The sequence below is a fragment of the Tauraco erythrolophus genome, chromosome 26, assembly GCF_009769465.1.
Source record: "Tauraco erythrolophus isolate bTauEry1 chromosome 26, bTauEry1.pri, whole genome shotgun sequence".
NCBI classification, from domain to species: domain Eukaryota; kingdom Metazoa; phylum Chordata; class Aves; order Musophagiformes; family Musophagidae; genus Tauraco; species Tauraco erythrolophus.
In genome coordinates, this window is record NC_141490.1 from 6,312,295 (window position 1) to 6,326,711 (window position 14,417).

At 42.4% G+C, this 14,417-nt stretch overlaps 1 protein-coding gene across 2 annotated transcripts in view; it reads left to right on the forward strand.

Annotated features, from left to right (window-relative positions):
- ARHGAP32 (Rho GTPase activating protein 32) overlaps nt 1–14,417 on the forward strand; it is a 180,738-nt gene that overhangs the window by 28,963 nt on the left and 137,358 nt on the right. Inside the window, exon 2 of one of the 2 annotated variants that reach the window (XM_086626940.1) lies at nt 146–254. In XM_086626940.1, coding sequence (XP_086483066.1) covers nt 146–254 — 109 coding nt within the window. Of the gene's footprint in view, nt 1–145; nt 255–14,417 lie in introns of those variants that run through there. The other variant, XM_086626942.1, reaches the window with a different exon arrangement.

Sequence of the window (14,417 nt, forward strand, 5' to 3'; positions counted from 1 at the left end):
GGGAAACTAAGAAGTCTGTAGGATTTCTGGATTTATAAAATCATTTATATTGTCGTGAGCCACATAACTGAGCACCACAGCAGACTGTATGTACAGTTACTCGGAAATTGTCAAGAGTATCAAACCTCTCTGTCCTCTTTTCCAGAATGATGAAGTCCTCGGTCCATGCAGAAGAGGATGACTTTGTGCCAGAGCTTCAGAGAAGCATCCATCCCAGAGAGAGGCCAGACTGGGAGGAGACTCTCAGCGCTATGGTAAAACACCTTGTGGCTTTTTCTGTGTGCACTGTTTTAATTTCTGAACAATCTACTCGTATTCTAGTTATGCATTGATTTCTATTCCCCGAGTTTCAGATTTTTAAATGGATTGAGTAGTGCTTCCAACAAGACCAAAATACTTCCCTTCCTCTGGCAGTTTGTCAAGGAGGGAGAGAAGGAACGTGCATAACGCTTCTGCCCTATTAATACGTGCCCCAAAGCAGTTCTAGTAACCAATTAAAAAGTCTATAATGTCACGACGATTTTCAGTCTGCATTAACCTCTTTTTCAGCAAGACTTTTGAGCATGAAGGGAACTTCTGGTAAAAACATGCTCTTTGAAGCATGCAGCATTGTGGAAGAACACGATTTTTAGCAAAATGCTGGCTAAGTCTCCAGAAATAAAGCATCAGCCTGAAAGCTACATCAGAGGGAAGAGAATTGCAGAAAAGCAACCACAAAGGTGCTGTTCTCATGCTTACAGAAGGCAATACAAGTGGGCAGCGGGCCACAGACAGCTGTAGTACCTTAATATATTTGTTTTATTTTTAAAGGAGTGAGTTAAGTACCTGCAGTTCCACTTTCCTGATTCCCTTTAGCATTTGCCGAGCTTGAAAGGTCAGATGTTATTTTATTAGCAGCCAAATAGAGCAGTCTGATTAGGTGGTTTTGTGAAGTCCTCTTGCCTCACAGAAGCTTGACCTACCTTGTTCCAGTATAAGATTGTCTGGAATCTTGTTATTTTAAGATTTTTCTAAATTGCCTCATTAGCACACTAAGCCGAAGAGGAAATTACATTCTGCAACAGACCTGGGATAGGGGGAAGGTCTGAACATTCCAGGCCAGCAGTGATGCTCTCGGGGGCCAGTCCAGCAGCATGGCTAAGATTACTCACTGTGATGTGGCACCAGTGACACTTTTTCCCTCTCATCAGATCGTGTGGCAGTGACAGGGCTTCAGCTTGGAAAAGCCGTGTGTTTTCTGCAGCCAGCAGTGCAGCAACAGCACGAGGGGTGGCCAGATCCATCTGATGTGTGGGGCTGAGGGGTCTTCATCCCAGTGGATTAGTATTATTTGAAATTTCAAGCACCACTAATATCTGACTGGGTCACGTGGAATAGATTTTGGCTTAACTGTTCTTTGCACAGCGTTCAGAAAATGTGTAGGTAATAATCTCCCTACAAGCCAGCTATTTATTTTAATTTTAAACAGGGCAACAAAGATAAGTTCTATGGTTTACTGTTTTAAAGGCATCATCAAACCCCATATAATACAATGATAATATTTTGTTCCAAACTTCATTTTCAAGTAAAAAAAAAAAACCCCAACAACCCCAAACTTAGGCATCACCAGCCTTTTTGTCTGCTGGTATTTTCTGTCCTTGCCGCTCTGCTTGCCTCCTCGATAATCCATTGTTAATTGTGACTTTTTGCAATTGTCACTTCCTGAGGATGATTTTGCTTATGTGCAGGTATTTTTTTCCTTCTCTCCACCTTGGCCAGCAGCTCACGCTGCTGCTGCTGCCTGTTTGAGAGCCCTGTCTGCTCTCATCAGCGTTGCTCAGCCAGGGTGCTTCGTAGCACCCCAGAGCCAGGGTGCTGGTGTAAATCACTGCTCGACACCCCAGAGCCAGGGTGCTGGTGTAAATCACTGCTCGACACCCCAGAGCCAGGGTGCTGGTGTAAATCACTGCTCGACACCGCGCTGTCTGTAACCTCAAGGTGTGTCTCAGGAATGTGAGTCTGTAATTCAGCGCCTCCACCTGTAACACAAGTTAGCTGGCATACCTCATTTGTTATTGAGGTTGGTTTTGTTTTTTTTTTTTTTCCTATTGTTGATTTACAGTGAAGGAAAGGTTCACCTGACCTGACTTTCCCCGTTCTCACCAGGGCTGTTGTGCTCATGGACGGAGTTCCGTGTTCAGCTCCATCCTGCAGCCTACACGTGTGCATCATCTTCCTCTCGCTGTGCTAGTAATTCGCTTTTTAGAACATGTCCTCTTGCACAGCTCTGTGCCAGCAGTGTAAAAACTGAGCAGTCCAGGCTGTAAAAAAGGCATTTAGAGGATGACAAACAAGAAAATTCACATCTAAGATGTGCTGCACGGTGGTTTAGTGTGATGAAGCACAGGGTGACATAAAAGTCTACCGAACCTGTCTGTATAATGGTTTTGTGCTTACAGCGTTGTTCTGACCTCGTGGTCCTCTGAATACATTGTAGATGGGTAGAAAAACCTCACTTGCTCATATTTGCTGTGTTGAGTGAACCAAATTTCCACTTTCAACCCCTGCCTTATGCCCAGTCAGAAGGCAATATTTACAAGATGTAAATATTTACAGGAGAGTGTTCAACACTGTCACTTTCTATTCTCTGTTAACCAGTGTGTTTACTCTATTCTTTTTCCTGCTCATTTTGAGCCTGAGATTTTTTTCCTTACTCCCTTCATTTTACATTTTAGCAGCCTCTGGTTTACCCTTTTCCCAGAGCATCCCCCTCGACGTTGTAGAAGAGTTCCTCATAGTGGCATAACACATTTAGTTTTTGGCTAGTTGCTGTTTAAGTTGCAGACTTCAGCTTTTGTTGTTGCTTGGAGAAGTTGGACATAGCTGGATTGTTTTCTGCTCTCCCTTGCTTCCCGTGGCAGACAACTGGAGACCCAACTGGGTGCAAGGCTTTGTCACTGGAAATGAATGTCATGCTCTGCCAGGTGAGCTGAGACTAGCACCACTTTTGGAAATTCTGACACAGTCGACACATCGGTGGTGCTTATTCATTTGTCTCTTTGCCCCCGTACGTGATGTTGTACTTTGGGAAAAGGTGATTTATGCATTCACAGTTAGATGAACATCTTCAAGTCATCCCTAATCTCCCTCTCTGCTTTCATCCACAATATATTTCAAAGTGCTTATTATTAATTTATCTAAGTGCTTTGTTTCCAGAGCTTTTTTCTTAGCCAGAATAAACTAAACATCTTTCTAAATGTATGGAGGTTGAGTGCCCTCCTATACTGTAAATATAAGGTAGGGCAGAAACTCTGTTTTTAATATTTCTGTCATTGCCAGTTTATTCTGGGCACCTGAGTAGCTTTAGTCCTTTGTTTGATACTACTTTTATCGCCTTTTTTACGTTTATGGTTTGTACTTTTGCTTACTTTTTAAACCTGCTTGTTTCTTTTTTTGTGGTTTAGCAGAAAGGCAAGTGTGTTTTTTTTTTTTTTATTGGAGACCTGGTTTGTTTGGGTGCTTCTGGTGGTTCTTGAAACTTCAGAGCAGTTAGGAAATCCTGTGCAGCAGATGTTGAGAACCAGGCTGGATGGAATCCAACGCTGGATGGACAGACTTTACAGGATTTGGATAAGAAGAGCAGTCCTCAAGGACTGCTATGTTCTGAATTCCCCCCCCCGACCCCATCATCTGTATTTTTAGAATTTGGTTGTATTAGATACACCGTTTTGTCACCACCTCAGCCTCCTATTCCCCCCGTGCTGCTGGCCTGCTGGGTAACCTTCACACATGCCCCTTTTTTCTTCCATCTGCTCCAGTTTGGAAAAGGCACTTGATGATATTGACTTTCTTTGTAGAACACTTGTGAGTTCCAGGGATGAAAAGCCGTGTTTGAGCCAGGTCATATTGCAGTATATGGATTTTCCAACGTTTCTCTGAGGTAGTATTATTTTAAAGGAAAGGAATAGTGTTTCCTTGTAAGGTCCTGAAGATGTTTCTCTGTTCAGGTGTTTCTCTGTTCACAGAATCACGGAATATTAGGGGTTGGAAGGGACCTCAAAGGATCATCTAGTCCAATCTCCCTGCCTGAGCAGGACCTTCTCTGTTACAAGAAATGAAGCTGTGGAAGAGAGCCTTTATATAGTATTTCTTACACGAGCCTACAGAACAGCTGTCCTCAGCTTGTCATTAACTTTAGTCGATATTTGTACTTAATACTACATTTACCTTAAAATATTGACCATCTGACTTGCTCTCAGCATCTCTTTAAGACTTCAGTTGAGTTGCAGTGTTTTAATTTGCTGACAGCCTCTCCCCCCAGCAGGCTGCTGCGCTCACAGGCATGCACACACGCCTTAGCCCTCTTGCCTTTTTCTTCCATTTGTCTAAATTTTGTGGGCAAGCAGGATTAAAACAGTGAGATAAATCTAAAAATCTTTATTTATCCACTCTGTTGAAATCGTGCTGTCAGGGAAAGGTACCACCTGAAGCTGCATTAACCTGACAAGCAGTCCTGCACTGGAGGTAAGGTGAATATACGCACTCCAAAGCTAGAAATAGGATTTCTTTTGTGTGTCTGTATATATATATGTGTGTGTGTTTCTGAAAAGGTCTGTTTTTCTGCAGTGCCTGCCACTTCTTTCAGCTTTGGAAGCTTTCAAAATGCGAGTCCCTAAAGCTGCAGTAGGTTTATTTGCTGTGTGATGTTTTTTCCATAGTGCCCTGAGCACCAGGAATACAGGGGATCATCCTGACACCTGCTCACAGACTACAGTGACTGTCTGCAGGGGTTTGCTCATGAGTAGGTCACGGCTGGATGGGACCAGGGGTTCTCCACCTTGAGGAAATCAGCCGATTTCCCACCCCAGTGCACCTCTGAACAGTGGCTTTAAGGATCTAGAAGTACGATTGTCCATAATGAGGTTATTGAGATGATAGCCATAGTATCCCAAAGTGTTACTAGTTCGTAACCAGGCTGTCTAGACAAGATGTGATGCAGGAACCTCTAAATTACTGATGGGAAACTGTTATGAATCCCTGGATTTGTCAAATGCAAAGTGAAGAAGAAGGCAGGTGATTGGCAGTTGATACACGTCATCCTTTTGGCTTGTGCCAGTGGCATTTTCTTAGGAAAAATGCAAGCCTACAAATGTTTTGGAAAGGCAGAGGGGTTAGACTTTGTCTTGTGAAGTCCCTGGAATAATCTTAGTTCTTGTATCAGGTCAGAGGGATTCTGAGATCTGTAGTGTTTTCAGCGTTTGATACTAGGTAAGGTGAGGTGCCATGGCTTGTGAAGGTAATAAAGGCTTTTTAATGAGACCTCAATATATCACTGTTAAATCTGGGACATGAGGGAGGAGAACACTATTTTTAAACGCAATTTATAAAAGTATGTAGAGATTAACGAATTGTAAAGGTTTAAAGAAAGATTTCACTCTCCTGGGTTTGTTTCTCATTTGTACAGCACTTAGCCCAGTGCTGCCCCGGATCTTGCTTGTGGCTTTTCCAACAATAGATGCAAAAAATAAGAATACATAGGGTTTCTTTTGAAATTATTTTTGGTTGGTTGGTTGTTTTTTTAATGGGAAAAGCATCAGGCATGTTTCTGAGTGTGTCAGTCCTGACCCAAGCTAACATGAATACTTTGAGGAACTGTGGCAAAATCTGAGGAACAAGGGAGCCCTGTCAACTATGGTGATTTCCAAAAAGGTGGTCTCATTTCAGCAACTGACATTTATAGATATAATACCCTTTAATACATAAAAACTGACGTTTTGGACTTTTTATTCCTGTAGCTTACAACTTTTCATGCTTTGTATGCATATGAACCAACACCAGAATTTTACAGCTGATTACAAAGATGATGATGGGATAGAAATGGGATTTTGGATAGTGTGGACAATGTAGGCATCGACATGAGACCAGTGTTCTGCACAGCACACCAGGCAGCCATCAGGCTGTAACAATATTTTGGTCAAAACAGTTCTGGTCTGGCATCGCACCAGTATCCTATATTTCGTTTTCAATTCCCATAACTTGTTTTCCTTGTTATTGCTGAAGTATTTTTTCCCTTGTTAAGCTTTTGGCAAGGTATTATATTGTTGCTTGTGGCTCTAGCTCTCCCTCTCCCTCTTGGTTAGAGAGTCATTTTTATTTCACAGGCTAACTCCCAGCGTGAAGCTTGTCCCTGAGAATCTTTGAAAATTGGGACAATCATTTAACTGGTGCATTGGCTTCTGTTTGGGTTTGCCAATTAAATGAATTCAATTAAACCCGAATGGATACTGTATTTTTGGCAGTAAGTATTAATTTATAGCCATCATTTAATTTTCATTGGCAATGCTACAGAAGCAATTGTTTCTAGTTACATTTACTTTCTTTACAGTGTATGCAGTCTTGCAGCACGGTGTTGATCCAGGAGAAAAAAAAAAAGACATTTTCTAAATTTCTGTTTTAAAATCCGTGCACATGCTTTTAGCAAAGAAGGAATGATTCAAACTTTGCTAAGGCCAGGTCAGTAAAGTTTGTTGTTCACCAGTGTTAATGCACCCTAATTTTGTATATCTTATCTATTTCAAGAATCTGATGCACATCAGTGTCTTGCTGAGTGAAATGTTTGGGTCATGTATTTACATGCCACCACTAGTGCTTCTTCTTTCGCAGTCGTAGGGGATAATGGCAATTAAAAAGATAAAGATGGCACTGGAGTGTAGTGGGTGATTTTTTGAATGCTCCCAGTAGCCCTCTGCCAAATTACATAAGTGTAGGTAGGCATAACCATGCATTAATGTACGTTAGGCACTTAAGCCTGGGTTTACTAAGGCATTAAGGAGCTGAGTGCCTCTGTTTATCAAACTGTGAGTAAACCACTGGGCTCAGGGGTGTAAGTGGGATCACTGCTGCTATTGCTGGGTGGCAGTGCAGGCCAGCTTGGCTCAGCCTGTGAATGACCAGTCTGAATTGCCTGTGGTTTAGGTAATCAGACGTTTTCATATCCCAATATCCTCTCTAATTAACACCCATTTTACATTGGATTGGAGTCAGTCGCGCTGCCTGTCGGTGAGGGCGTGGGGATGCCCTTCTGATGGTTGGTGCTGGTCCAAATTATTGACCACTGTTGAGTTCTGAGAGACGACATGAGATGAGCTCCGAAGACAGGATTGCATTGGCGTGACCCTCTGCCTCTTTTCCTCCCACCCTATTCTGAACGTGGTCTCTTTTTACACGTTTTGTTGTTGTAATAGAAGAAATGCCACGTTTATTTGAAATGTACTTATTTGGGAGATAAAACTTATTTATCTGTCAATCACTTTTCCCTAGTCCCAGCTGCTTAAAAATGAGGTGGAACATCCAGGAAAAAGAAAGGAATCTCTTATAAATAAGTGACTTTTTTTTCTAAATCAATGTTCATTGCTTCTTAGTTACTGTAATGCAAAAAAAAAAAAAAAAGGAAGAGTTTTTGAAGGGTTGTCAGCAATTTGCTCATCTATCCCCTTCCACTCCCCACCCCCACGTTAGCCCCAAGAGACAAACATGCCAGAGTGTATATTGTCCGGCTGAAGGTTGTAGGCATTATTTTTTTTGCCATGATTCAGCCTTCTTAATTATAAGGTGATGAATTATTCCATGAAAATATAGGTAATTTCTCACCTGATTTTTTTTTAATTAAATCATTCCACATAGTTCTGCCTCGCTGTGTTCATAGTGGTCACTGCTGTGTCGGTGTGGGGCTGCGTGATGTCTGTTGGTGTCGGATCAAGTTGCCAGGGCACAGATGATTCCGACTGCAAAACCCAATGTTTTTGCACCAAGTAGTCTTAACACTTCCTCTTTGCTTTGGGGTTGTTCCATGAAAACGGGCGATGGATGCTGCAAGGGCATGCTACAAGTCCTTTTTCCATCGAGGAAGGCTTCAAAGTGTTTCCCACCCTAGGAGGTAGTGTGTCTCAGTTCATCTTCCTCAGCTGGTGTTCCTCAGGATTGTGTCCGTGACCTGATTATATGAGGATGCACGTCCTCCTCTGAGTAGACATCAGAGCTGGTTTGTACTGGTTTAGATTGAAAATCACCGCTGTTCTCTGTAACATCAGCGAGTTTATTGGCTCCATGTTATCCATGTGGGACTGGATGTGGTCTTCTGTGGGCTCCAAGTACACCAGGCTTCTCGATTGCAGGAATCCACTTTGAGAAGTTTCTGTCTTTGATTACTCCTTCCCTCCTCCCGTGCTGCAGAGAAGCGTCTCAGGACAGTTAGAGATTTTCTGGGATGAAGAGTTGGGAAGTGAATCACTGAGCTAATCTTATTTAAAAATAATCCCCCCAAAGAAGTTCAGCTTTCCTCTTTCTTTTTACTCTGGATTGTTTCAGGGACTTGTACTGTAGCCCCTAAAACAGTTGCAGCTGCAACGAGGGGAAGTAGGAGAGAGTAGCCTGGGGCTGAAGGATTGGGGTGTAAGTTTGAAAAATTGGCTTTACATCTTCAAGCTGGGCTGTCTGTGAACCTACACTCTGGGTGCTCCTGAAGACCTTTCTGTTTCAGAGAGTGTAAAAGAAGTTTTAGGGTCTGTGTGTTCTTGGTTCGCTCTGTGGCTTGTACTGCAAGCAAATATTTTCAGCCTGAAAGCATTTGGAGTTGTTCTTCGGTGTGGTTGCAGAACTGGAAGTTGTCACTGTCGATTCTTGCTTTGTGGCACAGCGTTTCCCCCTGGATTTGTGTGTGGCTCACTGGCTGCTCTTGGTTTCTTAAGCTGAATAGATAGCCTGGTGGGTTACAGACGTGTGTGTGTGGGGGAATGTCATCTTAATTTGCTGTGGTTTTTGCTCTGTGCATGTGTGTTTTGTTTTTAAGTCTCAGTCTCTGTGTTTTTTTTTTCTTAAGTATTGATCTTTAGGGGGGAAAAAAAAAATCCCTTGTTTTTACCTAATAATTTTACGAGCGCAAGGAAACATTCTTGGAGGACAAAGAGTCTCACCATCAGCTTCTGCAGCATCTGTGTTCTTGGTGATGTGAGGAAGAGGTGGTCATTCCTGGTTTTGCTGACTAGTGGCATGGAAAGACCTTCCTGCAGCTCCTGGGGCATACGGTGGGTGTCCTGTTCTGACCTCACCTAGGTGACGTGAAGTCCTGGAGATCACTGTCACCTCAGATCTGCCAACAGAAATCCCTGTGTCATCTTTCCTAACCTGGTTTTTGAACAGTTGGTCAGGAAGGCAGGTTTTGGGAATGGTGACCAGCAGCTGGAGGCTGCTCCGGTGGCTCAGCCAGAGCAGGGTCTGTGATCCCAAGCCAAGCTTTCCCGGATAACCTTGGCACAAAGTTAATGAACTCACTCTTTTGTTCTGTTGTTCAGAAGTTTATGGACAGCTTATGGTATAAATTGCACGTTACAAGTAGACACATTCTTCACATGACTGTGTTGTTACAAGGGTTTGGAAAATGAGTGTATCATACACCAGTTTTGTGGGGTGTGCTGATGGAAACAGCTCTTTTTAGAAACAAAAAGCTGAGTGCAGGTTGGCTTTATGTGCATAAATATCAATTTTTGTTAACTCTCCCGACTCAGGTATTGGGGTTCAATGTCAGGCTGCTGTTTTTTCCACCTTCCCAATCTTTCTTCTACTGCATTGGGAAAATTTTTCAGTTTCTAATTTATAGCTACACCATACCATAAGATTGTTATTTTGCATAATCACTGAATGTGGCCAGGGGACTTACCAGAGTGGGATCTGCTAGGTTCAGGCTGAATTCACCTCCGTAGTTTTTTGTGTGATGAGAAGTTGCTTTCTACCATAACGACCCAAAGCTCTACTTGTCCTTGATAACTAAAACATCATTACGACCCCCTTCTCCCTCCATGAAACAACAGACTGTAGAAATTGTGCATCAAACAGGGTCTGGGATTTTGAGGGTCTTTTTTAACTGGAATCAAAGCATTGTGCTCATTGGATGTTCTGTTTTCTGTGGCTTTTTTCTAAAATTTGTTTTGTAGGCTGTGCAGAAGAAGGACTCTAAGCCTGGCTGCCTTTCCCACGCATATTGTATGTGGGATTTTTGTTCTTAAAGCAAGTACATTCCTTAGCCAGTATGCTATTATGTGAGGCTCTGTACTGTACCGTGGCAGCTCTCTGAGCTGAGATCTTTGTGAATAAGGCAATTTCACTGCTGCTTCACTATAGCAGTGGCAAATCCAAACTTAAAGCTGTAAGGTAGTTATCATGCTAATGTTGTCCTCAGCAGCTAACCATTCATCTTTGCTTGGTGCATCCATTTTTGTCTAAAACAAGTGATAGCTATGAAAGGAAATACAAGTGTGGGACTGTTTTGTTGGAAATATCCACCATCCTTTGGGGGCATTTGATTTGTCTGCAGAGAATCAGCGTGAGCCCGTGCATCTCTTTATGCCTCACTTAGGAAGTCTGGTGGTGGCATAGAACCAGCCTGCTTTACAGAGGTGAATTTTGGTCACAGGGGCCAGAATACTGCCTGAGTAGGGTCATGCAGCTGCCACGCTGCTTACTCTGTGTCTCAGGTTCCACTTACCCCATTAGTTATTTTACATGTGAGCTGGAGGTGGTTTTACCCACGTAGCTGAGAGCTAGCAGAACTTTATTTGAAAACACATTAAATGAATAGTTTGGAATTTGTTCTTTGTTCATCCCAGGCTGATCCTTTAAACTATGGTAAATGGATGCCCTGGACTAACTCCTCTGTAATGCTAAGTCTCAGGAATGAGAGGTTTCCCTTGATTTGCCAGCTCATGGCAATGCTTAAAAGTGGGTTTGTTTTTTTTTTTCTTTTTCTTATTTTTCCCCCCTTTGGAGGGGAGAAGCTGGGAGTAGAAAAAACACATCCTGTGTGGTCTTTTGAAAAAGAAGAATTCACTGTTAACCATGCCATGCAATAAGTACTGGCTAGAACAATTCAGCATTGACAGGGAGTGTGGAAAATGGAATTAGAAGTCCTAAACTCAAAAAATGATACACATGAAAGTATCTTCTTTATTGAATGCAGATTTCTTAGACATGGGATTAAGGATGTGCATCGCCAGTATTCAGAGATTCCCTACTGGAAGCACTTGTCATTTTTTCACTGGCTTTCCTCTATTACATTTCTCATTTACCGTGAGATTTTCAAGGTGTCTCTGGCTGGATAACTGTTTCCCCACCTACCACAATCCCCAAACTGGGAGCTAAATTAAAAAGTCAGTACTGCCTCTAATTACTCCAGCCATTGTGGCCTTGAGCTATGCCTGCATATAAGCCAGTCCCACAGCTATCCTTTGGCACCTCAGAAAGGGGGTTTCTTTTATCTTTGCAGCAGAGCACTGGGTAAGGAGCTAAGTGATGACTTAAATTTAAAAAAAAAAAAATTATAAAAGTTAAAAAGTTCAACTGTTTCTGGAAAACATCTTTGTGCTTTTCTGTTGGATCTCAAAGCTGTTTGTTTGCACGCAGTGGCTTGGATTGCAGTAAGCAGAGTATGCCAGACCCTTCTGCTCTCTGAAAGGTAAAATTTATCTAATGCTTTCCTCTTTTCTGAGTGAGGGTGTGTAGCCAGCGTCTGCAAATACAGATGGGGAACACAGGCACCCTGGGAATGAGAACTCATCCTTGGTTTGCAGCTTTGCATCCACTCTGGGTGGTTATTAAATGTGCCAGTGCTGCACTCTGCTGATCAGACCGCGCACAGCACGGCTATTAATCCTTCAGATAATCAGTTGGCAAATGCAGAGTTGGAGAGGGGTATTTATTTTTATTTTTTACTTCTGCGGTAAAGCTGCTGTAGTTTAACGAGCAGATGTTTTTGTTTAAGCTGAGATTGTCAGGCCCAGGTACATAAACCAGATGCAATTGCTTCTTCATCTTAAATGTGTCCAAATATCTCGAGCAGCTCTGAAAAACGTAGCTGAAATGTGTGAAAGTGACACAAACACCCTGTTTGAAAATACTTAGGAAACTCATTTGCATCCACTAAACGCATCATTGGAAAACAGTAATACGAAGAATTTGGCAAATACTTGTGTTTCTATCGTATTGCCAGTGAACCACTGATATTTTTGGATGGATGTTGTGTCTTCATCAATTACTGTACTTTTATTCGATTCAGAAAAGTGACCCAGTTACAGCCTTCCCGTGCTTAGGTACATTTTAATCCTTTTAGGGATAGTGCTTGGGCAGATAAATGCTGCAGAACTGAGACCTTTCATTTGGAGTTACTCGTAGTAGCTTGGACATGGTGACTTGGGTTTAGTTTAGTGAAAGCATTTTTCCCTTTGCTTTGTTGATTTATTTATTGTGGAGATCCAGGATAGTCATTACAACACAGAAAGTGAGAGCAGAAAGAGCTTTCTCTCCCTGGAGTGGAATGGTTGTGGAATGGGAAGCTGAGATGAACCATGTCTCTTCTTTCCTTGTGCTTCAGGCTAACTCTTGAGCATTAATTGGTAAAAGCAGGATGGTGCTGATGGAGCCATCATCTTTTGCCTTGAGTGATCAGGGATATTTGTAGGACAGTTTCTTTCTTAACGTAGCAAAGTTCAGGAAAGAAGGTGATGCCGAGCCACCTTTGTGTAGGGAGTTGGTACCAAACATTTGGAACAGCTGTTGATGTCCTTGTGCACAAGCACCCACCTCAGATATTGAACTGTGTAGTCTGGCTGCGACTTTTACTGAAACATTTCTGTTTCCTGCTGTTCTGCAGTGAAGGAGTAAAACTCTTAAGAAAGTTTGGTTTTTTTGGAAAAGCTTTGGGGGGGTTTGTCTTGGGGTTTTTTCCTCTTTTTTTTCCCCTTCTTCCAAGAAAGTCGAGGAGAAATGAAGATGATGTAAAGGAAAAACTGCCATGGAAACCAACTAGCATTTTGAATCAGCTCTGCCATTTTTAGAAACAAGGCCATGTGCTCAAAGAATCCAGAGCAATCTGGTCCTTCCAAACTGGTTTTGTTGAGAGACTGATGGTAGGAAGACGCATAAATGTTACTGCCTGTCTAATAGTTATTCTTGCTTTCTGTTAACCTTGGGGAGGAGTAAATTTCCACCTTCAGAAATCCCACTTGAATTCAGTAGCCTGGGTACACGCTGACCTGTCAAGTCCTGTGTTGTATCCGTTCCTGTATGTGATACCTCCTCAGGGGTCTTCCAGTAGTATTATGGAAAACCAGTTCACCAGGTATGGGATTCTTGGAGCTCGGTGGGATTCCACCCTTCCTTCTCTTCTTCTGCATCCCAGCAGGAGGATGTGGCAGCAGGAGGAGGACCATGGGTTTTGCACAGGTTCAATATTCTCCCCTGTTGAGGATACCAAGGTGGAAACTTTATCACATCCTGTTCACTGGACTTTTTTCTTTGATTTAACGTGAATTTTCAAATCGTGTTACGTTTCTGGATGTGAGGGAGGTGGGTTGACATGTTTTCTGATAAATGCAGTGAGACTTTTGGGGAGAAAATCCTTCTATATTATGCAGTGGAGAGTTGTTAGATATAAATTATTTATGACTAAGGTTTTGTGTGCTAGAGAGTGCGAAGCTGAAGTTTTCCAAATCATGTCTGTAAACATAAAGACCAAAAATTTCAGACTTGCAGGCTCGAAGCTGGACACCCTGGTTTGTGAGAGCTGTCAGATTTAGAGAGTTTATGGAGTTTAGCAGCAACAACTGAAAATTGCACAAGTGATGTAGGTGCTTCGGGGATCCTTCTGGTACCCACCGATCAAACAACTGCGATGATTTAAAAATGGAATGATCATCCATCAGGGGGTGGGACAGACAGACAGGTGTTCTCCCAAATTTGCTTAGAGCAAACATTTCAGTGGTATCTACCTGCCTCACAATCGATGTAGGTATCTGTCATAAAATACTGAAGTTCTCAAATATTTTCCCAGCTGCTACTAATATAAGTGTGGTCTTTAGTGCTCTTCACGGGAGAACATCTCAGTTCAGGGGAGACTGGGGAAGTGGTTTTGCTCAAAAAACCTTCCTCTGAAACGTAAGAGGACCACGGATCCTGATGAACTCAATTGGCTACGTTCTGGATCAAGCCCTAATTTGTTTACCAAGCTTTGGACCAAAGCAGATAGACGCAGCAGTGACATTAAGCTGTGAAAATGGGACTAAATAATTTGCATAAACAGATCTGCTATGCAATTACTAGGTTTCCACAGAACGGTGATGCACAGAAAATAGGCAGGTGAGAAGCAGCTGATGCTGCTAGCTGGCTAATTTTCCAATGTAAATAATTCAGCTGTTTCAAAATGATTTTTAAAACCAAATTGCTGTGACACAAAGCACAAAAGATGACAAATCTCGTTTGGAGTGTTTTGTTAGTGTTTTGAGAGGAGGGTAGTCGAGGGTGACATTTTGTGTGCCAGGTTTTGGATCAGAACGGGTGCCAACTAGTGGTGAATAAAGTGTGCTTTCATGTAGTCATGTATCTTTGGTTTA